Raw genomic sequence first — 27,929 nt, forward strand, 5'->3', positions numbered from 1 at the left:
TAAGGAAAGARGAAGGAGCTCTTGCTGGTTCTGCTCTGGGTGCCTCTGGTGCAGGCAGAAGAATAAAAAAAAAACCCCAACCAATCCCCAAAACCACCTAACTAGCACATTTATGTCGTTCCCATCRTGGCATTTCGACTTTTTAAAGATCAAAAGCAAGTTCATCCATCTCACCTGTAAGTGCATGTCAGGGAATGAGACAGACCTCCCCCCTTTTTCTCAACCCTAACTTTGTAAACTGCACTGAGTGCGTGTGAAAGCAGGGTCAAACACGGCATGTTTTTTTTGCTCCTGGTATCGTGACACAGAACTAAGCTGACTACAAATCCAAGAGAAAATGAAAGCGATTTTTTGATCAGATTAAATTTTCCAGAAGGACTCTGAATCAGGGAAGCCTATTCCTCCCTCCTCCACAAGAGAAAAGTTTGACCTAGAATCTGAAAAGTCAAAAAGCTTCTTTTATGTTATCACTGGCGTGGAAGGAAAACAAAGAGAATTGCCCAGTTCCATTAAAAACARACCAGGGAATTAAGAGGTCACAAGAGAATTTAGAAGCATTTTCCTTTAATAACTCCAGCAAGTCTGCTGAAAAACCTCATGAAACTAGAACACATTTCAGAGTTGCAGCTGTTAATACCTCCATGAAAAGCACTGCTAATAAGGCAAGACACAGCAAGCTCTGCTGATTTTTATTTTACTGGCCAACCAGATTCTTGCTCTGCTACTAAAAAAGCCCTTTGTGCCTTTAGTGCAATTTAAAGGCAGGTGGTAATTACTTTCTTGYACAAATGCTTTGACAATAACAGCAGCAGCCGTTTTTGAACCGTTTTGTGTACTACAATCACTTCTAAGTGAGCTTAGGAACATTAAATAATGATGTTCAAGATGCAGTAAGTATAATGAATTTACACTCAGATTCTTAATCATATTTTCAGAATCCACAGTGCAAGTTTCCCGTGTTACTGCAGGGAGGAAATTTTCTCTTTTCAAGGTAAATCTTCTTTACCTGCTACAAAAGAAGCACTTTGGCCTTCRTATTAAACTCTGAAACCATTGAAGCAGTGTACTGTCAGCCTCAACTTTTAACATTTGAATTTAYGTCAGTGAACATTTGTGGAACCATTTTGGATTTCTGCCTCAGTTTGATCCTGCTTGGCTGCCAGGATCACTTGATTGGAATATTAGATTCTCTGAAACCCCACAAACAAATTACATAAGATCAGAATACTCCAACCATGATTAAAGGTGAACGTTAAACCGACAATGAGCCCAAGGAAGCCAATATTCACAAAACTTCTCATTTGTCAAATTTACATTTACATACAATTTTACAATAAGAGGCCTGATTTTATCTAGATATGTTTATCTTTGAAATCAAATAGCTTATATTAATGCTKCAGCTGATATTGAAAATCTTAATTTTATAAACATGGCAGTTGTTGGTACAGAAACACACACAGAATATTGTACATTTTTCCTGTGCTTTGATTACTGAATTCAGTAGCATTTACTCCTTAATTCCTTCCTCATGTATATATGTAATTATTGTATATGAATATATGTGTGAAATTGATATCACAATAAAATGTTAACACATATTCTTGCAGAAACAGTCCTTTTCAGAGAAATTTTGCCTYGTGTTTTAACATGAACTGTCTTGGTACTTGAGGATAAGGCACAGAACACCAAAGCGTAGCACCTAGCAACACATTTTACAGAATTTGGCTAATATTAGTACCTCATTTTGGAGAGGAATATATTGGTTCTATCTAGAGTGGTAAAATCCACTTCTTTTGTTTTTGTGCTACAAGGCAAGCATATTCATGGTGATCCAACCATGTATTTAAGAATACTTCTCTCACATATACCCTCATCTGTGCCTGCTAGAATAATGCCCTTGCGTCATAGATCGTGACATGAAAATCTAATAGTGAATATTTATTTTCCAAATACTTTGTAAATTGAGAATAAAGATAGTATTTAATTCCTTTCAATCAAATTTGCTTAAAACACAACTCAGGTTTTGTACCTTGAATAATATTTTTAGTGCCCTGAAATCTTAAACATTAAACTGCTGGTTCTTTCATGTTTTTGGAGTTGCCATAAATTGAAGCCACATGAAGTATGTTTTACTGCAGTATTTCACTATTTAAGGAAAAGTTCATCAGTAAAATCAATTTAGAGAGAGATCACATAGCAGTAAAAATGCAGCAAATTTGTTTGGAAAAATGTCACATGCATGATCTCAATCTTTGCAAGAAACACCATCTTCATTTTTTGCCCTTCATGGTATGAATTTCCATTTGCAGGTAGAGTCAATCACAAGCTCCATCCTCCATCAATGATTAGTTCATTACCAGTCATATAGGCAGACTGAAATTACATAAAAACAAACAATAATTTGAAGTAATTTTCCATGGCAATTGTAGGGAAACATTTTTTCTTTAAGTTAAAAAAAMCCCTGCTTTCTTCTGATACACTTCTTTCTTTTTTTTCTTTTGTTTTACAAAAATATCTGAATAAGTAACATAATATCTAAATATAAACAAACTTAGAAATTGAAGCCTTTTACTTAATTCATCATTGTCAATAATCAGAGTTCTTTTTGTACYGCAGATTGAACTCAGTAAAATAACATAGTTTGGTTTTAATTTTTGTAATAATCCAGCTCAAAGACAATATAAATTGTCCTGAAACAAATGCCCTCTCTATTGTCAAGCAGCAAATTAGCCTGGGATTCTGTGAATGGACATTTTATTGTTCTGTACTTACTTCATCAGAGGCCAAGTACACAAAGAGATGGGCCACTTCTTCAGCAGTAGCCATCCTGCCAGTCTTCTGTCTGGCTAGAAAGTCTTTCAATGCCTGGATATACAAGAGCATTTGGTATATCAAAAATAAAAAAARCAATTATTTAAATCTGTTGACATGTACATAGCAATATCATAAACAGGCCTCTAGTCATAACTGTCTTTAGTGCACTGAGTAGGGACTTAAAGCTAGAAAAGTATAAAATCAACAGTGRTGTGGATTTCAGGTTGAAAAAAAGTAGGAGACTTTTAGACAACACCTAAATGAATGATTCCAGAATAAAGCCAACATAAAATCCTTCTTCCTTTGGTGGTAGACATTCCCAGGTCCTTCCAATGAGAACTTGGAATTATCTAGTAGGAATATTTAAGCATCCCAAATCACGCTGAAATGCACAGGCCAGAATGCCCTTTGTGTCATGTTTTTGGCTATCCTGTGGCTGACGTGCCACAGTAGAAAGTGTCCTCTGTTTTTGCACTGGGTACTGTAACCTACAGCTGGAGTTGTTTGCATGGATGACAGCCCCTCTGTATTCACTAAGCAGTGATATCCTTCTGAGGCTTCTGTCCTGAGTACAAGCTGACTACACTGTCAAAGGAGACACTACTGCTGAGTTATCCAGAGCCCTGAAATCGAGGACATTCTTGAATATGGACAGAAGTACAGCTATAGATACAAATTTTTTTTTTTAGAGAGAGTTAAATATATATACACGTGATCAAGCTAATAAATTGCTTTCTCACCTGTTCTGGGTTACTCCGAGCTTGGATTCTTTCCTGTAAAGATGGTGTGTCAACAGTTCCTAAACAAAATTTTAAATTCAGTGTTAAAGATCATCAGCAATCATGACAATCATGACATTTGTATGTCTTAGCACCTATGTGTAACTGGATAATACAATTCAGGAGAAAGACTGCAAAGTTACTGATACAGAACAGAATTTTAAATTTTTGGTAGAAGGCATGAGTTTTGAGAATTAGATTCAATACTTTTTGGATGGTTAAACAATGGCCAGACTTTTGAGCTAGCTCTTGCTTGCTTATAACTTCCCAGACAGGATCTCTGGAAACAACCATTCAAATACTGTGTAATGTATATATGAAGTGCACGTGCTAGGTTAATCAGACTATGCAAACAGTTTAAAAACAGAATAACAACTTTTCTATATTAAGCCTTTCAAGCATGCTCTGTTCTTTTAGACTGCTGGTAACTTTAGTTACCACTTTCGAGTGGCCTTCTAGCAGCTGCTCTAGATGACAGAATAATGTAAGAACACTTACCAGGACATACGCAGTTGCATCTGATGCCTTGTTCAATGAAATCAGCAGCTACAGCCTTTGTCAGCCCAATAACTGCTGCCTTTGAGGTACTATAGACACACCTGTTCACAACTCCTAACAGAAGGTCCATGTTGCAGCAGCCCAGAAACAAAAGTATAAAAAAGAAAAAAAAAGAAAGAGCAAGTTTGTTCAAAATGCACCTGCTTCTGGACTCCAGCATTTCCTGTAGCATCTATAGCCCCTCCATAAGGGAAGGCTAGCTGGAATGCCAGCTGCCAGAATTCTACTCAGATGTGCACCAGAGGAAATGTTTCAATAGTGTAAGTTTGGGGACTAGTCTAGAAAAGACAGCAAGCAACCAAGTTTTATGAACAGCAGAAACCCATCTGTTAGTCATGATCAAGCTCCCTTAGAAAACATAGTTAAAGCCCTTACATAGTTATAGTTTCTTCATTATACTTCTGAAGAACATATGTAGCAAGATATCTCTGGAAGTAATTCCTTAATTAATAAAAACGGGTAAAAAGGATGCTAAAAAACATTGAAAAAGCTCAGAGGTAAGGAGTTTCTGCAATTTTCCATCTGTGTTCTCGCATTTGTTTGAATTGATGTGTTCACTTTTTTTTTCCCTAACCACAGCTGTCCACAGGATTTAGAAGTACCTTTGAATTTAGGATGTCCTCTAAATTCAAAGTTGTGCAGAATTTATTTTRCATGTCCATCATCTTAAAGATTTAYATAAGGAACTCTAGCAAGCTACTGACCTTTGATGCTGGATGCCACAGAAGACATATTTATAATATTTCCAGATTTCTGTTTAAGCATCTGCAAAAGAGTACTTAACATCATTTGAATGCAGACTATTTTGTCATCTGCAGGTTCAGCAAAAGAACCCACAGCCACTCACAGAACAGCCCCACACACACTCGATACGCAGGGTAACAAAGCTTAATTGGCAGGGATAGGTGCCATTGACTGAAGAGTAAAGCAGAGTCTGAAATTCTCACTCAGTTTCCCTAAGCCATGTCAGGATTGAAAACTGTGCCAGGAAATGATTTTTTCCCCTAGATAGCCATCTCTCAATCATTGCACTTTTTGTTACCACAGTAAGTTACCCTACACAAACATCTGCTCATACCAATGCAGCAATTCACTAATCCCACTCAAACTCTTCTTGTTTTGGAGAAGACTAAAGCACAACACTCTAGCACAAATGAATTGTCACTCATTTTCTYTAAGTTATAGCTTTTTAGACATCCCAAAATCTGATACGCCTGAAGTTGTTAAAAACCCCAAACTTTGAAAATTAAGTTCAGCTAAGAAAAAAACCACCCCCAAACAAACGAAAAACCAAACCAACCAAGCAAAAAGAGCTGGAACAATATTAAAAAGAGTAGCTGTCATCCAGTCATGGTCACAGCTTTTAAATCTGGCCTTTGCATTTATAGGAATGCAAACACCTTATTCAGTCCACAAGTTTTTGTAGACCCAAACCTAGTTATTACATCAARAACAAGAGGCATCCTTGAGCTGCTATATTCATGGAATTGCTCTGCTCCAATCAGCATGTTAGCATCAACATCTTTGAATTTCTTTACAAGGCAGTTTCCAGTGCTGTATAAAATTCATGTTAATATGCATTATTTATTAAAATTCTGTAGCAGTGGTATTGTGCAGCTKTGTGCTGTAGTATAATACATTAGCACTGTATCTCAATGGCTCCCTCATTGCTCTGCATAAAATCTGAAGTATTTTAGCTAGTTTACATAAATCAACTCCCCAAATAAATCTTCTCTACCATATCCTTTAGATAAATTGTCTRCTTGAAATACCATGCAATGCAGAGAATGTTTTACAGTCGGATCACAGTAATCCCCTATCCAAAGCTTCATATTTGGATTTTGTATACTGTCATAGTGGCAACTCTCACTCTCATAGTGAGAGTTAGATCTCTCACACTTTAAACAATGCAGCAGAGACTGTAAGTCAGGGGCAACCAAGGCTTGCCTTTGGAAGGAATGTCTTGATCATTAGATACATGCTGCGAACATTGAGATTCATCGTGAAGTCCCAGTCTTGCTCCTCACACTCCAGAATGGTTCCATGATGAACAAACCTAAACGAGTGCATGAAGTGGATTTCAGTCTGTGGTTTACATTTCTGTGGCTTTCTATTGCCCTTTTCCCACTACTATTTTGTACAGTTAACTTTCCCAACCTTGAGAAGGAGGGATAAGACCCYTTTTTGAAAAATGCAATCAGCAGTGTATTCCTTCTGATAAGTATCAAGGACACAAGGCAGACTCAAGATGGGCAAATAAATGATTTGCAATAGAAGAATTTAGGGAAAAAAAAAAAAAGTGGAGCCCTAGCAGACTGTAGGCTTTGCTCTCTGTTGTGCCAGGAGGGCCAAGCCTATAGGGTGCCCACAGAGTTGGGAAAGCAGAAGTTCCAGAGCTGCTCTGTCTTGGTCTGGGTAATGTGGCTCTGCACAAGAAGTTCCGTTTGGATAAAAACACATGAAAATTTGTAGTAAAAGGTATAAAATCCATTAAAACGTAAGAAATAAAATGCATTGAATTAATAGAAAGTACTTCTRGAGGACAGGGAAAACTGGAAAAATAGTAGTAGCGAAGAGAATCTCCTTACCCTGCAATGTTACAGAGGACATCAATCTTGTCAATCTCCCTGGCCAGATTTTCTATCTGCTCCCTTTTGGTGACATCCAGAACCCGTATTTGAATGCCTAGAGAAACCATGGTATTTGTTTCAATGTATTTGACTAAGGATGAACTGGTTATTTTTTTGATGTGCTGAGGATTGCACTTACAATTCAATTTAGTAACACTGACACTTAAATAATTAAGTTAGTGCAATGGTTAAACTGGAACTGCATGTCATGCTATTTAAAATTTCAGGAGAGAATTAAAATGATCAATTATTTTAATTGTTCTATAGCATGACACAAGCAGATGAGCTAGCATAATTTACCACAAAAACATTCCAAATAAATTTGAATTCCACTATACTTTCAAAAAGAAGAATTATAGAACCTATATCAGCATAATGAATTTTGTGCTCATTATCATAGAATAATAATTAYTTGGAACTAGTTACATGTCACACACTCAGTAATATTACATGCTGCATTCTCATGCATAGTCAATGATATTATGAAAGAGCTTTATATAATTTAATTAATGAGGGAAAATGATTTTGCATATTTATTAAAATCACAAGGGCAGTCACACTAGAACAGGGTCCAGCAGAGGTTATTGAGGAAATTCCATCCTTAGAGGTGTTCAGAACTTCATTAAACACGGCCCTGAGTGACCTGCTCTAACCTGTGCCACTTTGAGCATTAGATGGGACTGCGTGACCTCCAGAAGCCTCACCCAGCAGATATGATTCTATGAAATATTATAAAGCTGTCTGTAAAGCATCTGAGTGTTGTGTAAATAAAAAAAATTGATTGGAAAAAATCTGGTTTGGGAAAAAAAACTGTTTCTTTTGAAGCCAAATTGTCAAGTCAGTGAATAGGCTTTATATGCCTCAGTTAAATGACACAGACACTTTTGAAGAGATTTGTGTATAACGATTCAATCAGACTACAGGATGGTGATTAACATCACATTGGAATTACCTCTCCTGGATAAAATTCAAAGACCACAACATGCCAAGTTCTTGATGAATTATAGATTGACTAATCCTGTGTCTAAAGGATGGAAATAGCTCTGAGTACATGGAAAATTATTTCTGTCCTTGGGAGCATACTAGCACAGGGAAAAAATGTAGTATTTTCCCAAATACCCATCCTAATGAACCTGAAAAGCCCTAAAGTTCCCAAAGAATTATAAAGGGATTGCTTGCGGTGAACTCCAGTTTTAGAGACATTCATGCTAAAACCAGTGCCAGCTGTGGTTTTGTGTATTTTACCATCAAATTCATTAAATCCACTTTATTCTCTCAAATAAAGTTAGAAGCATTTTCAGTTGTAATGTACATCCAAGTGTTACTTTTTATTTTGATATTGAAAAAAAAAATTATGCAATGTGCCCCTTGTGTCACTTATTATTAGAAACACAGTTGTGCTCCTTGAAGGATGTTCCCTATGGTGTCAGTAGAAAYGCAACCTTCAGGCCTGAACATTTGTACAGACTAAATAGGTTTATCTGGTATTGCTGGAATTAAATTTCTGAAGCCAGCCTAYAACAATATTTGTAGCAGCTGAACTAATACCTGCTATAAGCCATTTACCTGGATATTTCCCCAGTTCTTGCAGTTTAGACTCATTGATGTCTGTAGCAATGACTTTGGCTCCTTCTTTAGCAAAAGCCTGGAGAACACAAGAGAAGCAGTTTATAGTTAGATATTCCAGATTGGACCAGAAATAAAATCTGTTTTCTTCTCAGGTCCTTTTTGGCTTGAAATAGAAGTTGGTTGAAGGCAGCTGATCTCTCACTTTTCATTCTGGGCATATCAGGGGGCTCCACACATCCTGTGATATAGTTACAACTATGTAATTATGCCTGAAAGACAGATTTGTTTTCCCCAAAGTAAGGAATCCATAAATTAAGTATAAGAACAGTAACCAGGCAAAGATAATGGATATTATTATTGCCCTTATTTGTGGCACTAGTAAGCACATTATACAYATAGAGCTAGAATTGTCTGTATTGTTAGATTCAAATAAAGTTATGAAATTTGACAGGTAAAGGCAGTAGTCATAAACCAGGATTTTTTTTTTTTTTTTTAACAAAATCCGTTGCATCTAAACAATTGGAATAGAACAATATTCCAATATTCTATTGGAATAGAACAATAGAAAAATTAATGATATTTAACCAGAGTCTGCTTCATCCTTGATGGTTTCGTCAAAACCCTTTCTTTGTACAATGATTACCGATTAACCAACAGCTAACAAAATAAACTCCTTCAAAAGACTTCTGACATCTTGCCCCTAATCTTCAAAATAAGTRTCTCAAGTGCATCTTAARAGGATAGTGGCATTAAACACACCAWYCTTCCAYGGCTTGTTGGGTATTTACAAAGTGAAATCATCATGAATATTACCTGCTCCTTGGACAGAGTGATTTATGTAAGAGCCAAGAGCAACAGGCTTCTGTGTTCTTAGCCACATACATGAGAAACTTACTACTCTGGCAAAAATCCTACAGGACCTTTTCCTGAGCTGCTGATTACATTACAGAGGTAACAAGATAACTTCTGGGTTTCTTATTTGCCATAAGGGAAAAGGGAAGTAGCAGGAAAACAACTGGCCAAAAGGAGTTATAAGCTAACTGGAAAGTTAATATATACCTYGAATTCTGTTTAAGAGTAATCAAACAAAATTTGTAAAGGGTTTCTTGCAGTTACTCATTGTGAACAATGCTGCAGCTCTGCTGTTAATATGTAGATTTGGTTATGTCAACCATGAATATGGGTAAAATATCTTGACTTTACTGCCAAGAATCCTCACAATATCCAGCCTTAGACCAGGAAATATTCCTATCATCTATATTTTCTCCCAGAACAAAGCAGCAGAGATATTGGATAAAAGGCACAGACARTACCAACCATATATTGCTTGAAAAGCAGTTACAGCTGTTCTCAAATATTGCTCATATCCTTGTCTAATGTCTCCACTAAAGAGTTGAAGATTTTCATAAATTCAAACAGCACAAAGCCTGCATGATACAGCACAGTGGCTACATTATTCCCTGAACTTTTCACTGTGTAGTTCTGGCTTTATCTATGATTTATTAACTCAAGAAGTGGTTTGCTGCAGGTAACATTGGACAAGCTAGCATTAGAGACCTTGCACAGGCACAGAAGGACAAACATTTTTCAACTTACAAGAGCAACTGCTTGGCCAATGCCCTGTGCTGCYGCAGACAACAGGATGATCTTCCCATCCAGCCGCCCCATGGTGCTGACCTGTACAGACACAGGATGCCACACAAATTGAACAAAAACATGAGCCAACACCACCCCTGGGATGCAAATACGTCCCMAAAATTAGACATAATCCAGAGTGTACCTCTGCCATCATAATGGTCCTGTTTGGCTGCAGTACGATCCTCAGTTATCCATTTGTTTAGTTACACCTGAGGACCTCAAGCAATCTGAATGCATTTGAGCTCAGAAGGWAAGCATTAGAACAGAAATTGGACTTTTTTTCCTTAAACAGGTAAAAAAAAAGCCAAGATGCAACAGCAGTATAGTAGTTTGTAAGCCACTGTTTCCACTGTCCGTGGTGTTCTTAGAAAACAGGTCTGTCTTCTGTTTTTCTCAAACTAGACTTTTCAACTTCCTAGACTGCAGTAAATYCCACACAATACCCTGGCCGTGGTATCTGCTCCCAGTTTTCTTAGGAATCTTCAGATTCCCAGCCCCAGTGAAGCAAGGAGGGTGTGGGGGGAAGGAAAGTACCCATCTTGCCTCTTGTTCCCTCTTCCCAAGGAGCTCTGAGCATGTTTGGGGCAGTAGGGAACCYCCAGGAGCTGCTCCCTTAGTCTGTATGGAGCAGCCAAAAGGCAAAATCCAGCCCTCTTCTGCCCCAGCATGCCCCTCAAATGCTGTGTTAGGTTAAACAAAATACAGCATGCAAAAATGCAGACAAACGCATAAAAACCAACACCATCCTCTCACTCCTATACATTTTTGGTTATGTAAGAGGATGTTTCAAAGAACTTCCTAAAAAGTGAGGTCACTGTGTTCCAGTCACTTCAGTACAGTGTTTGGAGTCTGTTAATTGGGCTGCCCATAAGCAAAACTCCTGCATTCTCAAAAYCCTCTGAGCAACTTCATCCGTGTAGATATGAGTGTAGAAAGGTATCATAAGAACACAAAGTCTTTAAATAAACACATAAATCCAACACACCAAGTACTTCACTGGGAAATTAGGACAGAAGTGCCATAATCTTCCCTATATTAGCAGCCAATGCTATCCTRTAGAGGTGCTCATATCCATGCTGCAACTCAGATTAATGAGTCAAATTTAATGTTCTACCTTTTGAATCAATTATTAATTTCTTATATTTTGATCAGAAGTTGTTTTGTTAGACATTTTTCCTGTCAAAAGTTGCAGCAAAAGTGTTTTCCTGAAGGTTACAGATTCAACAAATCAGACTTCTGAAGCAATGTAATAGAAAAATTCTTATTTCCAAAAGCCACGTGGATCTGTTCAACTTCCCCAAATCACCTTAACACGTAATTATAAGCATTTTGCTTCCCACATTTTATCAATCTAACAATCAGCTTTTAGGAACATTTGCCATACTGATTCTATGAAGCATTTACAAATAAATATTAATATAGTTACTCACCAAGAGATCTCAAACAGCTTTGTTATATTTACTGACCCTTGTACGAAAGGAAGTTCTACAGTGTATTTCTTTTACTGTGCTTGTTGGGATTTGTAGTCGAATTACTAAGTTTCTGTCTACAAACGTAATTTCCTGTTGAAACATTGAGATGCTGCCATCTAGTGAAACTCAGGATTTTAAAAAAGTGTGATTTTACTCCTGCACAGAAAGATCACCAGCATTAGCTGACCCTCTTCCCATGGGAATTCAAGAGATCAGGATTCCCGCAAAAAAAGGCCACACACATGTTTTTCCAAGCAATCTGTTTTGCAATATAAACTATCAAATTCCCAACCAGGGCAATACTTAAGTGATTATTTTTTTGTTGTTTTTAAACTGGTGATTTACCAATGTATCTTCTGTTTCTSGTGGATTAACTTGCATATATTAAAGCAGAATGAATATCATCGTAATGAAAAATTCTAGGGCAAACTAATTTAGCTGTGAGCTCACACCAAACTTAAATCAACCTGATAGTTTTRTCAAGAATTTGGTGTGCCCCTAAGTTTTAGTTAGTTTATCCTCAGAAAAGCCACTTCTGTGGAGAAACTAGGACACATATACATAAAAGTTGCTTTTATCCTGCCTTTTTACTAAGCTATGATAGCTTTTAAGGCTTTCTAAATCAGCTCCCCAGTAAAGAAAATCTTGAATGACTTTTCCAAAAGCATTTATCCTTCTGCCCCTAAGCTTTTGCCACCCAAATTCAGACCGACCTGTTGCAATAAGTTTCTGCTTTTTTTTCAGTTCAATTACCAGTAAAATCACCTAATCTGAGAATGTTCCAAGAAAGCAATAATTAGCAAAAAACCTSAAAATTTTATTTGAAAGAGGTAGATCTATAGACACACCTTCTTCCCCCTTCTGGAAAAAAGTCAGTCTAATTCATTTATTATAACACCAAAATCCCCATAGCTAAAAAGGAARTCTCTTTCATTGTAACAAAACAAACCAAACAAACCCCCAACCTAAAACAAATATAAAAAAACCTTCCAACCAACCTCAAAAAAAACCACACCAGCACTTTGCATTTATTACTGTCAGAAAATAAATACCTATAGCTGTGGTCAGGTATTGCAGTGCTCAAYTCTGTAATGGCATTTAGAACCTGTATATTTTTGGCTAGTCATGCCTTTAAAAGCTTCCCAAAACCATTCCAGGTCAGAAGGTGAGATAAATGCTGGCAACTTCTTAGTAGCTACAGTGGTTGGCAGTTTTCAGCCATTCAAGATAAACAGAAGGTTGGCTCTTTGTGAAGAAGTACATCCAGCAGGTAAATAATCCTTGTGTGGCTATCCCAATTCCAGTAACTGCTGCATGCTCAGGAACATGCCAATSTAGCCATTTGCTCAGCAGTCTGGGTGACCCAAACAAGACCTCTTTCTTAGGTGGGACTTTCTCATCTCATGGTGATGGTTTTGTCCTTAATGGAGTTGATCTCACGTACTGAGTGCCAAATTCCTATTTAGTTGGCAGTGGAGGGTGTGGGGGGAAAGGGAGGAGGATCCATGTTTTAGACTTCAACCATTTTCTGACAGTCAGAGAATTAAACAAAACTCTGACAACAGACTTGTGCAACAGCAAACTTCTGCACAAGGAATTGCTGCAGAAGGTGATGGAGGAYAGAGACAAGAAATATAATAATGATGCAAGTGATGATATCAGTATAAAAGATAGTAATTTGGTAACATTTAGACACTGTTGTAATCAACATCCTTTGATCATAGCACAAGTGAACACCAAAAACATTTTTCACATATTTAACACATTAAAGTTTATTGTTAAAATAAGGTCTCTTATATAAAACATACAAAAAGTGGGTCTGACAACACAGGTAAGTAGGTTAATAAGAGAGTCCATCTCGCCCCAATGATCTGGTTTGATTTCCATTCACTATAGAACATTCTTCTGCTTAAGTCCATTGCTTGCTATAAAAAAAAACTCCAAAACACAACTTCAGGGAGGTATATTGAAAAACAATGCAAAATTCAGTTACTCACGGCACCATAATTGGTTGAGCTGCAGAAACATTTAAGGAGTTTAAGRGGAACCCTTGATTGTGTGCTCTACAAACAGAAGATCAGTAACTTCAAATGCTGGGTCCAAAGCTGTGGTGAAAATGTAGTTTGTGTGGGCTTAAAGAAGCATGGTATAAAATGACATGCTAAAAAACAAAAATAATATTTCTTTATAAGTCAACACCACTCTGAAGATAAAAATATCAAAGCCCCAGAAAAGGGCTGTTTTAGGAACGACAGAATGTAAAGGTTGAGACTGAGAAGTTTCACAGTAGGTTAGTTTGTGATCCATTCCTTTTCCCATTTTTTTTTCTTCAATGCATTAGATTTTCTTTGCCATCAAAAAAACCCACATCAAAACACCAAAGTAGAACATTGACAGATTAGCAGGTTGTGGGGAAACATGTCTAGTTTTCCATTTTTGTCCTCATATTTCAGCTTTCCCAGTTCTGGGAAGTAGCMGCTCCAAGACAGCAAAGACAGAAGAGGCTGGTGGCTTTTAACCTGAAACAGTTTTCTTTTGTGTTTGCACATTCTGGCTGCAGCCACTGCCAGGGCAGCTTACCACAGAGCATCTTCACTGGGTGCTACATTCAGGGGCTTTGTTTTGGTCTGAAGTCCCAAACAAGTGTTTAAGATGTTCTTCTGTGGACTCTATGCCCGCAGGTCGTGCATCTGTACAGAAGACAAGAACATTAAAGCTTTCCTCCTCAGACAAGCAGCAGGAATACAATKATTTAATCTTGACTAGTATTTTATATGTCAGTTACCAAAGCTTCCCTCTGAGAATCTTTGAGTTGTGAGGAAAGCTGTGCTACTACCAAGCTGGCCATCACAAAGACAGCAATGAGGCATGTTCTTTCTGCAAGTCTGCTATTAATACCTCAAAAACTGGCTAACTCTTCACCATGTCTGCAGGGGCCTTCTGAAAGCTATGAGGAATAAATGTACTCATGAGGACAGTAGATGACTAAAAGTCAGCAGGCCAGATATAAGAAATCTGAAGTGGGGCTGAGGAACAGAAGTTATCATCAAAACAGCTATTATTGCAGCTGGAGCCAGGCAGAGTAGCAGATGAAACATCAAAGACTAAAGTCTACCATCTTGAAAAAACTTCAGAAAAAAGTTAACCAGCAGAAAAGAGTTAACTTTATATAGTTTTACCAGAAGTCTGTGGTTAACCAATGTAAAGTTAAAAAGCAAAACATTTTAGAGCACTAGCTATCTAATGACAATATTTTGCTGATTCAATTTCAAAAGTCACTCATCAACACTTGCACTGCAGAAAAGGAAGAAAAGTTTGTATGTTCTTTAGGGGGTGAAAGATTCATTTTGGTATTACACTTCTGTRGAGCACATAGAAGCTTCTCAGCTCAGATGGTTAGCTTTCCAACAGCCAGATGACTAACCACTCAAGAAAACTGTTATGATAAAAGTTTTGGGTCTGAATATATGAGTATAGCATTTACCCTCAGCTCAGGCTATCCCTTACATTTTGTATCTTCAAATCTTTATAGGACACTACCACTGTGTTACGTACCTGTTAGCATACCCAAGTTGGAATTATCAAAGAAATTTGTTGGACAAGTCAGAGGCAGAGGCTTTGATAGGTCCTGAGTCACTATTTCCTGAGAAGCAGTTTCCTTGGAGGGTGAAGGCATTTGCTTTTTAAAGAAATATGATACTGTTTTCTTAGGAGATTTTGATATTGTCTCTCGAGTAGTTTCTCTTGAGGATTGTTCTCTCAATTTTAGTGCTCTCTCTTTCCATTTCTTAAGTTCCTCTTTCAGTTGAAGTTCACCACTGCAAAGAAAAAAAACCCCATCATTTAAGTAAGAAAAACTTAAAGCAGTACCTTTATGGAAAAATCCCTAAAGAACAGAGGGTTTCTGTGTTTTCAGATGACAYATCACAGACATGGCAATGCAATAGCTGCATATCTTGGTTTCAGAGGAACTTTTTTTAAGCTAAAATTGCTTCTAACATACAATTCAAGTGTATATTCCAGCATTTAAAAGATTCTTATGAAAGTATCAATTTAAAGTTCCAAAGGCCTTTATGACTATAAGCCATAAAACACTAGCTTTAAATAAAAGTTTACGATGTGAAATTTAAAATTAATGTTTACTCACTTTATAGAGCTCCCAGAAAGAAACACTAATGATGCATATAGTTAAATACAACAAATTATTTAAACTGCTGCTAGTCAGCCTTCCACTTACCTTCGCAGACGGTCATTTTGTTCCTTCAGGCACAAGTTCTCTTTCTGCAGCTTGGCTTGTTCAGATTTTAGAACAAGTATTTGTGTGCTCTGCACAATACCACTGCCACCACCACAAGTAAGGGGTACTTGGGATTGCTGAGGGTCTGCTTCTTTCAGCACTGGAAAACAATTTTATACATGTGTGTGCATTATTTGGAGAGTACTTAAAACCAAGCTAAGCTTGGTTCCTTCCTAAGTTTGGCACCTGTTCCTTCTTCTGGTCTTTTATGTGAARCCTCACTGGGTTACAAGTGCCATTACAACAGTTACACTTTTTTCCACACAAAACACCTTCATTCACATTGTCAGGGAGATATTAAGAAACATGAAAGATTCTTCACTGGGCCATTAAGAAGTAAAATTGCTTCAGGTATGACATAGCTTTGATTAGAAGTAGGTATTCATATGTCAAGGAAAACATGGCAACATGAGCTACCATCACTGCAGCTTACCCCTCCACAAGCGGCTGCAGAAAAACACAAGAACTGCTGTGATTCTAATGCAGTTTATGTGCACTTAATTTAGTCTACCTTCCATCTCATCTTCCAATGCACCCAATTCTCCTCACACCCTTTGAGGTACAAGGCCTGTATCTTGATCTGGTTTTTAACCACATAACCTCAAAACTCAGTGTTTCACATGAAAGTGTTTCTATATAWCTTGTATTTACCAGTAACATCTTGCTCTTGGCGTGCTCTTCTCAGTTCTTCTCTTAGCTTTGTTATTTGCTGTTCTTGGTGTTCTGCAAGGGCGTTACAATTAGCAAGTCTATATGAGGCAAGAAGGGAGGGAGAAAAATAAAAACCAGAAAACCTCAGTTTAATAGTTATWACAGTTGCAGTTGAATTCCAATGAGCTATTAAATACAAGACACACCCAAGTTAAACAAGAAAAACTACATAAACCTCGTTGTTAGATTTTAGATAAAGTGYACCCAAAAGCTGGACTAATTATTTTTGGTGTATCCCTTCTGTTTAGTGAAGTAGAGAGTGCTTTCAATTATTGCTTTCCCCCTGCCTTCTTTTGTGACAACTGTTATTTAATTTATGGCTGAGAAATTTTGGTGGGTGTATAGGGAAGAAGTTTTGTAAGCAGCCCAAGGTATATATRGATTTTGCTTTTTTAACTGCAGTAAAAACTTACAACACCTCAAGCTGAATGCTTAATTCTTATTATGTGGGAAAAATAGAGAAGTAGAAGCTAAGAATGAAGTAGCTGAGAATTGTAAGAAGTTAAAATTTGAACTTACGTCACTTCAATGGATTTGGATTGTTTCATTCTTTCCAGATCACATTTTACCAATTGTGTTTTGAGATTGTCAATTTCTTCTTTGTACAACTGACCACCTTTATCTAATTTTGCCTGAAAATACAATATTTAGGACAAATAAGGGCTTGTTACTTAGCAATGAAATTAAGATTGTTAATTGTGTATCTTTTCTATGATCTGCTAGATGTTGCAGGACAGCCAGGAGCAGGGAGTTATTTTTCACTAAGGTGGCTCACATTACCAGCCAGCACTATAGTAGCAGCTGGTATCCTACTCTAGTGTATTACATGCAATCATATTTTAGAAGGTTTTACTGACATCAGTGCAGATATAAATCTGGGAATTTTTAAGTAGAGTGCAAAYACATTACATTAAATAAACAGCTCTTGCTTCAGTTTAAAAGTTTTAAAATGTTTAAAATGGTTCAGAAATGCWTCACATACAAGTGACACATTAAGTTTTTAGTATCGTAATATAGGTTCTAWATGCTGTCACTGAAGGTTGCACTGGTAGAATGTGAAGCCAAACAGGCAAGTGGAGTGTTTTAYTCTAGGAATGCCASACAGAAYAAATACATTGACTATAGAGAGCTASRTTTCACCTMCRACTGTTGTCAAGCAKGCTTTGTGTTTTCATCAGAGGAGAAAGAGCAGAGTGAAGTATTTTGCTTATACCTGAAGACTGCGATTCTCTGTTAAGGCAGTTCTGAGGCAATTCTCCGTCTCATTCAGTTTAGCTTGCAATTGGGTGAGCTCACTTGTCTCTGTTTTTGTTCTTATCTGTGCTTGCAGCTTGTTTATCCTGTTATCTTTCTCTTTGACACTTTCTCCTACTTCATTTATTATATCTTCTAACTTCTGAATTTTTACTTCCATAACCTGTTGAGATGTATGAGTCAATCAGTTATGAGCAGTTATGCCAAAAGACAGTAACAGCACACAGTCATATTCTCAGCAAAAACAAGCAAAAACCTAAACCACACAAAAAATGCACACTACAGGCTCTATGGCAACTCTTCATGTCCAGGTCACTGTTCTGTGTCACCTTTTAATAGTCTAGAACACTCAAGTCTAAGAAAAGAAAAAGTGCTTTGGAGAGAGGTAACTGTGACACAAAAAATAGGAGAGAGAAAGTGAATCTTCAGGTCCTGTGATTAAATGGAGAATTCTTCTCCAACTTCATGTTTGATAGTGAATACCATATACTTACAGGATGAATCAAAAGTATCATCACCCTAATAAAGTCAATACTTCAAAAGCAAATGAAAACATTTYGTATGAACTTCTAAACTGAACATCTGTTTGTCTACAGAAATCAGGCAATTAAAATAATTACATTACAGGCAAGAGCTCTAACTTCTACTTTGGAAATAAAAGAGCTACTAAAATAAAGTGTACTCGATTTGTATTTGTATTTACAGTTGCCATCAATCCTTATTTTCAGTTTGGAGTACTGAACTGGAGTACTTAGCAAGCATCAAAGTCTTCCTTAGAAACAAGTATTGGTACCTTTTTATCTTCTTCTGCAACCTTTAATTTATTATGAAGCCTGTAATTTTCTTCTTCTAATGCCAGACTGGAAAAGCCACTAGGGGCCAGTTTTTCTTTTAGTGTGTTTAGATTCTGAAGCAACTCTTCATTTTTCTCTTTTCTCTGTTTTAATTCAACATCAGCATTTTTACTATACTCTGCAGTTTTGGCATCCAGTTCTGAAGAAAGTTCAAGGAGTATCTGRAAATCAGTAGCATCATAGAGAATAATTTAACATAATTTTTTAATCTGCTAGAAATAAGGCAAGTGAACAAACAGGAAGTATTTTAGCCTGTATTATTTTCATGTTCTTGTTTTAGTGCCCCATTTGAAAATGCTTGCTATCAGAAATGGTATCATTAACACTTAAAAAAAAGGGTTTCCTTTCCAATAGAGAGGGAGGTAGGAAGGGGCACAAGAGAAGATGATAGTGTTTACCAGCATTTCTACATTAACTCAAACATTAATATCAGAGAAACAAAGGAACTATATTGGAAAGACTTCTTGAATGTCAGTAACAGAAAACCATAATTATTCACAGATTTTTTTATTAGAATGTATTCACTGACTAAAGGAAATTAAACCCTCACATTGGACTATTCTAGAAACCCTCATTTAACATGTCAGATAAAACTTCACAATTGTCAGGAAATGACAATGCTKACTAGATTTTTGTTTGTTAAAAGCTTTGATCTACATGATATCAGGGTCATTGCAAAATCCCAAACAAGTCAGGACTGGCTATTGACTCTACAGAAGAAAAATAAAATAGGCTAAACTTAAGATTAAATCAGATAGATAAAATCTCATGAAATCCTGTTCATAATGCACTAACCCTGAMAAACACTGTCCATTTTCCAAGAGACAAGAAGTAAGCAGAAGAAAGAAAGGAATGTGAATATAAATTTCAGCTGGGTTTTTTAAAAGGCTAAAGTAGTCCCGAGAAATTTTGGCAAGCAAAGCAACGTTTTCCAGAATTCAGACTAATAAAAGCCCAAATAAACAACTCTACACTTCCTCCCATTTATTATCTAGAAAGTCTTTTAGAAAGCAAAGTTTGGATGCACAAGGAATCTTTCAATCTTTTAAATATTCCTACATCTTACAGTTAAAGTATGAGTAAGTGCTGATAATAAATGATCATTTAAGAGCCCTTTTTGTGTTTTGTTTTCAATCATAGGCATTTGCAGAGTGCTTACACAAAATAAATTTCTGATTCTGTAACACTTAGTTTTACCTTTACTTTAGGTGTCCAGATTTTAGAGACTTGCAAAAGCCTTTCATTTTGTTTCTTTAGTACTTCTTTCAGTTCCTCTGCATCACAGTGAGYTCCTGAACAAGCTTCCCAGAACTGTATTGTTTCTTTTCTAGCACTTTCTTGCTGCTGTAACTCTCCTTCTATGCAGAGAAGTTCATGTTCCATTTCTGATATGTCTTTGAGAATGCTCTTAAAAAAAAGGGAATTAAAATTTAAATACTGGTTTGATTATCACATGTCTAAATATACACCTTTTGTCCTCTCAGCTATCAATACAGCAGGAAGTCTGTTTCAGCATCTAATTATCATATGAAAGGAGTTTTGCTATACTTAAAATTAAACCCTATTGGGAAAGCAAGAAGACAATCTTCATTCCTGGGGCAGATGGGAAGGGAGGAAAAAAGGTGCTTATTAGCAAAACTTTAATTTTAGAAYAAGTAATCTTGGTATTATGTAGTATGTATTTTGTAGGGCAAATAATTAAACAACATTCCCACTATTTTCTAACCTATTAATCTTATTTTCAGTCACTTTACAAAATCCTCATATTATACAACTAGTAGCATTAAAAAGTACTAGTTCTATTCCTTCATCCCCCTTAAGTGAAGTTTTAACAGAGAAACCTAGTGCCATTTGATTCCCACCCCCACATGACCCCATGCCTTGAAACATGAGTCTTTGTTGTTTTTTCTTCAAATATTACCTCTGCATCCAAGTGGAAATTTTGCAGCCCTTCACTGTTGTTTAACTCTTGAGATGATGCTTCATCTTGCTTCAAATAAATCTTCCTGAGATATTGAGTCTGGGATTGTAGGTGATCTTGTTTTCTCTTTTCCTCAAGCAATTTCATTTTATACTTGTTAACAGTAGTATGRTATTGTTCTTTCTTTGCACAAACAGAACTGAACAGGAGCTGTTGTAGAAGCACAGGAAGCATCAGTGAGCATGCTTTAAAATGGTACCCTGCATCCAGCTAAAATCCTGTATTTTATAATTCAATCTGTTTACTCTGTGAGCCTATAAATGTCCAAGATAGCTAACACATGACTGAGAAAACTGGGTTCACATGTGCATTACAGTAATGGCATAAAAGCCTCTAGCTGAGACAGCACTTTTCCAGTACACTATTTTTTGTAGACTCCAAAAAAAGCCAAAAAGTTTAAAAGGCTCTAGACAGCCTTGCACAAATSTAGACTTTGAAAAGCAAAGTATTGTTGGTTATATTTATTTTCTCTTAGAGTTGTGAAAGGTGCAGATGATGTATGAGAATAATATCACTATGCTGATTTAAAACTTTATTCCAGCAGAGATGATTTGTTAAATTTAAGCATCTTTAATAATGAAAGTTAAAAGCCTCTGGGGAAAAAATTAAAATCACAGCACTAAGTTATGAAAAGAGGCTTTTTGGAATATTAGTTCAACTTCTCTGTTAATGGATATTTACAGACATAACTGACTCTCAGGAACCTCACCCCCTCTTCTCCAGGCCTGTACACATTTCCCCCCACTGCTTCAATTGAAAAAAAAAAAATACCCCATTCCTTAATATTTCAAAGTAAATGAAGAAATAGAAAAAACTTTATTATTTACTTCTGCATATGATAACAGGAATTCCCTCCCAACTACCCTTAACCTTTTTGCTGATAGTTTTAGTCCAATGGAGAAACTGATTCCAAACTGGGGCAGATCTGCAAGGCTGCAAAATCATCAAACTACTTGGGTAGTTTTGCAGAGTGAGCATGCATTTCCCCCACAAAGAAATACATACTTAGTCATCTATAAATTCATTTATAGAATTAGAATACAGGAAGAAAACTCCAATTCCCAAATAAAATGGAATAGTATTACTAAATAATACTGTGCAAAGCAGCTAAACTACAGTTAAAAATTAACTTTGATTAACATAATTAAGTAGTTCCAGTTTTCTAAGATTGTAAAGCAATTATGATCAACTTATTTTCTAAARTGCATGTATTCTCAAAAATCRAAGCCAGAGTATATAAAATCATTAYTGTYACCATTGAGAGATTATTAAAAAAACACCASAAACCCAAACCCAAGGGATATGAAGCATCCACATTTTAAGTTGGTACCTTCAGTTTCATAAATAACTTCTGGAGACGACTGTTCACATCCTCATTCTTAGTTTGGAGGGTTTTGACTTGTTTACTCTGCTCCAAAGTAAGCTGTGGCAGTATCACAGCCAGCAGTGCTTTCTGACTATTCAATTCACTCTGTAGCTTAAGAGATGYTGTAGAGAGACATTCATATCTCTTCCCCATATTTGGGAATTTCTCCAGAAGCTCCTAAATGCAAGTGAAACAAATTAATTTATTCACAATAAGGAAAAGTGTAATTATCTATAAACAGAAACATAAAATAAATGAACTGACCCCAGGACTAACCCCTACGGTATGTATTGGTTTTATAACAGGAAAGCTACTAGGATTAAGATTTCAGTTTTGACTTRCCACAGGGGCATGACAAAAAACACTAATCTAGGCACAAAAGCAGATAAATTCATAGTTTTCCAGCAAGGCACTTCACAAGCTCAAATTGTCTTTGTTTAGATTGTCTGGCCACATCAAGACTTGTAGGTCAGGCATGAAAAGAAATTGTTACTTATTCACAAGTTTTCCAGCTGGCCTTCCCTCAGGATGGACTCCAAAGTTTATCTACTTGTCCTTTCTTGAAGGAAAGGGCTCATGAGGCTGTTCCTAGCACTCTGCCCTGAAAAGCAGGCTCAGTAATGGTACAAGCTTGAAGACCCACTAAATTGCAACTCCATCAACATGCTTAATCATGTCTATGTTATACATTTTAAAATAAGTATATATGTTCCTTGGGCATACTCCCTCCTTTGTTAGTTCTTACTTGAAAGAACCAAGATTCACCAGTTTTTTTAACTCTCAACCTCATAGTAAAACCATTGGAACACTGGGAAGAGGCAGACAAGATCCTACTTAGTACAGAAGTCAGAAGGGGAGAGTGCCCTTAAAAGGGATCAGCTGATGTTCACTTCCCTCACTATCATCTCCCTGCTGCTGATGTAGAAGTACAGAAAGAATGGAGAAAGTGACACATGACGGATTTTTGTAATTTGTTTTTTTACCATTTTGGTGTTCACTGAAGAAGTACTCTGGGCTTCTTTGACCCACATAGAATGGTACCTAAATTTGATGCATATATAGACTGCAGTACAATAATACTGCACTTTAAAGTGTGTCCTTTACCTTCATAAATCCTGGTCATCACACTGATAAATCCTGGTTTAATTTGGCTTTCTGTCAATTGCTAGCACTTACACCTTTGTCAAAGTGTACTCAAGACAGCTAAYTAACAAAAGGTCTGAAGAATTCATGTTTTGAGGGCAGAAGTGCTTTAATGAAATTTATTGATTTGATACTAATTTATTATTTGATGGGGAAAAAAGGAAGGGAGGATTTTTATAAAACCAAAGTRGCAAAATGCTACTGTCTGGGGTTCAACAAGGCAAAGTGCCACAACCCCCGCCATGCAGGGCTACAGGCTGGAAAGCTTCCAGTCAGGAAAGGCCCTGGGGATGCTGATCAACAGCTGGCAGAAGTGTGCCCAAGTGGCCAAGAAGGCCAATGGCATCCTGGCTTGTGTCAGGTGGCTAGCAGGACTAGGAAAGGGAACAGCACTAGCAAGGAAAGGGAACAGCACTAGCAAGGTCACACCTCGAATCCTATGTTCAGTTTTGGGCCCCTCACTRCAAGGATGTGGAGATGCTGGTGTGAGTCCTGAGAAGGGCAATGGAGCTGGGGAAGAGTTTGGAGCACAAGTCCTGTGAGGAGGGGCTGAGGGAGCTGGGGTTGTTCTGCCTGTAGAAAAGGAGGTTCAGGGGAGACCTCATCAATCTACAGCTCCCTGACAGGAGGCTGTGCCAGGTGGGGATCGGCCTCTTCTCTCCAGTAACAAGTGATAAGTTGCACTGGGGGAGGTTTAGACTGGTTATTAGGAAAAATTCTCAGCAGAAAGGGCTGTCAAGTATTGGAACAGGTTGCCCAGGGAAGTGGTGCAATCACCATCCCCAGAGCTCCTTAAGAGATATGTACATCTGGCACTTAGGGACATTGTTTAGCAGTGACYATGGCAGTGATTGTTCAAGGGTTGAAATCCATAATCTAAGAGGTTTTTTCTACCAAAAATGATTCTGTGATTTTCATTGGGGTGGCTGGACAGAAAGCAAGTGAGATGTTTTGTGAACATTAAACTGAGCTTCTCAGGTGACACAAGATGTGCAACAGCAAATCAACTGATCCCATGGTGTACAGCACAGTAGCAAGATATCCAAACCATTYTATACACAATGCACAMAAGTAKCATTAGGTTTCTACATCCATCCTCWAAACAAGCAGAAAAATAAGCTTAGCTTAGTTTTCAAGGCTCTTTCTTTCAGCCTATGATGAGACATCTGCTCTGCTATATCCATTGGGCTTACCTGAATGGACATGTGATTCAGGTTTCTCTGCTTCAGTTGTTCTAATGCACATTCCAGTTTAGCATTTGTTTCAGCACCCTAAAATGAAAGCACAAACGTTTAAGTACCATTCAAGAAGAGAAGTTACTCCTAAGTCAGGTATGCACATAGGAACTCTCACCATCTCAGAATTTCTTTGCAATTCTGCCTTGAGCTGGTCCCGTTCTGAACTGACATCCTGGAGAAGTTTTTTTAGCTCATCTTTTTCTTGATTAACTGATGAGATTTGTTCTTCAAGTTGGGAAGAGTGTCGAGTTTCAGCTAATAACTGGTCCTTCTCACATGATATACTATTTAGTGTCTCAGTTAATTGTTGAATCTACAAAAAAGAGTGGAGAAAAACACAAATCACAATTTGTTGGTGGTCTTTATACACCCTATGAAATATCCAAATCAGTTGTCTAAAACACAGAGAACACAATTTTTAATTTCTAAAATTCACACTAGCATCAAGAAAAGTTAAAAAAAATTTTGTTTTTCTAATAATTCAGAATTTATAAGGAAGAATAGCATGATGCCCAAAAAAAAGTCTACTCCATTCAACTTTGTGGATTTTAAAGAAAGAATATATGTACAATTACTGATTGTTACATTAAATCTGCACTCATTTGAAAAATGGACAGTGATTCCAAAGATGGAATCCAATCCAATGGATTATGAAGCTGAAGACAAGTTAAGGATGCTACTATTAAACATCAATGAATAAACTGGACAAAATCCTTTTCTTCACGTTCATGACCATTTGAGAACCATAAAAATGATGCACTGGGAATTAAAAATTAAACAGGGTTTGTGTTGAGCAAAAGTTCAGCACATCGGTAATAAAACATTAGAATACAACATTGGGACCAAACACCAAAACTYACCTYGTTTGTTAGGCTGTCCTTCAAAATCTCTGACTGCCTCTGAACCTTTAACAAATGTTCTTCCCTTTCCTTACAAGTGTCTASCATTTGCTGTAGCTCMTCYTTCTCCTTGTTAAGTAAAGTAATTTTCTCAAGCTGCTGACAGACTTGCTCCTCCATTGTTCTTTCAGTTTGCTCCTTTTCTGCCAGTAGCTTGCCATATTCAGCTGAGACACGAGTCAGGTTTTCAGTGACTTCAGTGAGCTGGAAAAAACAAGTCAAAACCAGTGTTGATATTTGTAATCACTTCATCATGGGCAGAAATAACCTGACACTTTGGAGAAAAAAGAACAAGTAACATTCTCTAAGTTACTAAGTTTTCTTGTCCTAGCAATCAGGATGCAATTTAATAGTGTTCTTGGATCATCTTTCAGAAGCACACAGTCGGTACATATAGGTTGTTATAATTGCATTATTTTGAGGAAGACATCCCCATGCAAGGCATTCAACATCCAAAGAAATGCCTCAGGTGCTATATCCACAGTAGATAGGAGACATTACTGAGTGGTATAAATGAAGCCTAAAAGCCACACAAGCTTCAGACACAAAAACAGTAAGAAATTTATAGTAATTAATAAATAGTAAGAAATTTAATTGGCAGCAAATTAAGAATTGCCTTAAAGTTGTTCAAGTATCTTCAAAATTATACAACTACAGCACATTATGAGAATGTAAAAAAAAATTTAAGGCTGGGAAAAAGCACAGAGGTCAAAGTATTGTAGATTCCAAACACTATTCAGTCGTTCAGCACCAAGACATATTTTGTTATAAAGAGTGTGTTTACTACATTTATTTTAGCTCTACAAACTGAAGTTTGCAGAAGATATGTGATACCAAACCAAACAGAACTTTCAGTTTTCTTGACAAAACTGCTTCTGACCTTCTGCTGCAGTTCGTCACTTTGTTCCTTCAATTCCTCTTGTGCCTTCCAGAGCTGATTTTCTTTCTCTGAAATATTTCCTTTCAGCTCCACAATCATCTCCTGATGTTGTCCAAGAGATTCACGAGTACATCTCAACTCCTCCTGCATCTCCGAGTTCTTTGGACACAATCAAAGTCCATTAACACCTGAACAACACTTCCAAAATCTAACACAGAAATGTACCAAAGTTATTCACCCACAGCAATAGGACTATCTTAATTACCTTGCTAATTGTTTCCTGTAGAGTTTCTCTTAGCTGGTCTCTCTCATTCTGGAGATTTTCCAGTTGCATTTTCAAATCCTCATCTTCTCTTTCTGTCTGGGTGTTCACATCCTGGGAGTCAAGTGGTTTTGGAGTAACATCTGTTGTCTCCATTCTTTCAGATTCTCCTTGATGTTCATTGGCCTTTGCCTCCTCCATTTCGTGCAATCTCCTTTGTGCCTGGCTCAGCTCTTCTCTCAGGTGAAATAACTCTTGCTCCATAGACTGTACTTGAATCTGTGGTATCTGTTTTATAAGAGATACGAGTCAACACATTCAGGAAGTAGCATGAGGAAAAACTAATCTGAACCCTTTGACAGACTGGTTACTTAAAATAAAGAGACCCACTGCTATAAAAAACACACACACAGAGGTTTAATCAGCACATCAAATTACTGGAAGTGTTGGTTGTGATGCCCCTTTCACTGCCAGGATAAAACTCAGTTCTAGCTATGCTTTAAAAAAGCACCATTATCCTTTTCAGACGAGGCATTTTTAGCTTCAGCTATATAACTATAAATCATTTCTGTGCAGATCAGTACACATCATCACCATCCCGTATCAAGTTAATATTGTATTTACAGTCATATTCTACTACTGGACATCCATCTGTAACAATATCTCAAGTTAACCATAATAAATTCAGAGTTTAATGAGCAACAGTCAAATACCATGACCCGTTTCTGCAGTATGTTTTGTAATTATTTAACTTAACTGAAAGTTTAAATAAGCAAACATTCCATTGCAGCATTAACATAATTACCAAAGCTCCTTCACCAGACTGTTCTTTTTTCAAAAGTAAACTGTCCAGCTTCTCCTGCAATGAACTGTTCTCYTGTGTAAGGAAGATGATTTGTTCCTTTTGCACCTGAAGCTGATCACTTGCTCTGCAGCTGTTTTCTGATTTTTCCAGAGCAAGCTGATCTCTCTCTGATGTGATTATTTTCATTTCTTCTGTCATTTCTGAGATCTATTAAAAATGATACGCAAAGACAGCATTTCCATCAATTCAAAATAAAATTAAATGCTGAAGATTTGTTTGATTCACTCTTCTACAATGTTTTTCACATGTAGCCAGTATAAACAAAGTAGAAAAACTTCCAGAGCAAATCTGTTATTCAGAAAGTGTGCAAAGCACCAAGGATTCAAAACGCACTTAAATTCATTCTGTCTACAGAGTGGGTTTTAAAAACCTGGAATCAGTGTTCAGTTTCKGATTAAATTAAAMCTTCACTCATTTCATAAACWKACATTCACTTGAAAGATGGACCAATCCAATGGATTATGAAGCTGAAGACAAGTTAAGGATGCTACTATTAAACATCAATGAATAAACTTGGACAAAATACTTTCTTCCATGTTCATGAYCATTTAAAAAACATAAAAATGATGCACTGGGAATTAAAAATTAAACAGGGTTTGTGTTGAGCAAAAGTTCAGCACATCAGTAATAAAACATTAGAATACAACATTGGGACCAAACACCAAAACTCACCTTGTTTGTTAGGCTGTCCTTCAAAATCTCTGACTGCCTCTGAACCT

General features: G+C 36.9%; 2 protein-coding genes across 2 annotated transcripts in view; both read right to left on the bottom strand.

The window, feature by feature from the left end:
- Positions 1–534: 534 nt before the first annotated feature.
- Positions 535–11,526, bottom strand: BDH2 (3-hydroxybutyrate dehydrogenase 2). The gene is made up of 10 exons (XM_057384136.1): positions 11,419–11,526; positions 9,947–10,027; positions 8,348–8,426; positions 6,740–6,836; positions 6,099–6,207; positions 4,856–4,916; positions 4,092–4,205; positions 3,555–3,613; positions 2,773–2,865; positions 535–2,373 (listed from the first exon to the last, which is right to left on the bottom strand). Exons 2-10 carry the CDS (start codon positions 10,016–10,018, stop codon positions 2,320–2,322), a joined length of 738 nt encoding a protein of 245 aa, XP_057240119.1. The 5' UTR covers positions 10,019–10,027; positions 11,419–11,526; the 3' UTR covers positions 535–2,319.
- Positions 11,527–13,212: 1,686 nt separating this feature from the next.
- Positions 13,213–27,929, bottom strand: part of CENPE (centromere protein E) — a 39,329-nt gene continuing 24,612 nt past the window's right edge. Inside the window, exons 27-41 of the mRNA XM_057384135.1 lie at positions 26,349–26,633; positions 26,084–26,242; positions 25,165–25,407; positions 24,420–24,617; positions 24,260–24,337; positions 21,888–22,100; positions 20,498–20,707; positions 19,774–19,983; positions 18,516–18,737; positions 17,682–17,885; positions 16,988–17,100; positions 16,409–16,506; positions 15,698–15,857; positions 15,016–15,278; positions 13,213–14,150 (exon numbers count right to left, since the gene is read on the bottom strand). Coding sequence (XP_057240118.1) covers positions 14,053–14,150; positions 15,016–15,278; positions 15,698–15,857; positions 16,409–16,506; positions 16,988–17,100; positions 17,682–17,885; positions 18,516–18,737; positions 19,774–19,983; positions 20,498–20,707; positions 21,888–22,100; positions 24,260–24,337; positions 24,420–24,617; positions 25,165–25,407; positions 26,084–26,242; positions 26,349–26,633 — 2,754 coding nt within the window. The 3' untranslated portion in view covers positions 13,213–14,052. The remainder of the gene's footprint in view (positions 14,151–15,015; positions 15,279–15,697; positions 15,858–16,408; positions 16,507–16,987; positions 17,101–17,681; positions 17,886–18,515; positions 18,738–19,773; positions 19,984–20,497; positions 20,708–21,887; positions 22,101–24,259; positions 24,338–24,419; positions 24,618–25,164; positions 25,408–26,083; positions 26,243–26,348; positions 26,634–27,929) is intronic.

The sequence above is a fragment of the Malurus melanocephalus genome, unplaced genomic scaffold (genome assembly GCF_030028575.1).
Source record: "Malurus melanocephalus ecotype Western Australia unplaced genomic scaffold, MMel_1.1 scaffold_688, whole genome shotgun sequence".
Taxonomy (NCBI): Eukaryota; Metazoa; Chordata; class Aves; order Passeriformes; family Maluridae; genus Malurus; species Malurus melanocephalus.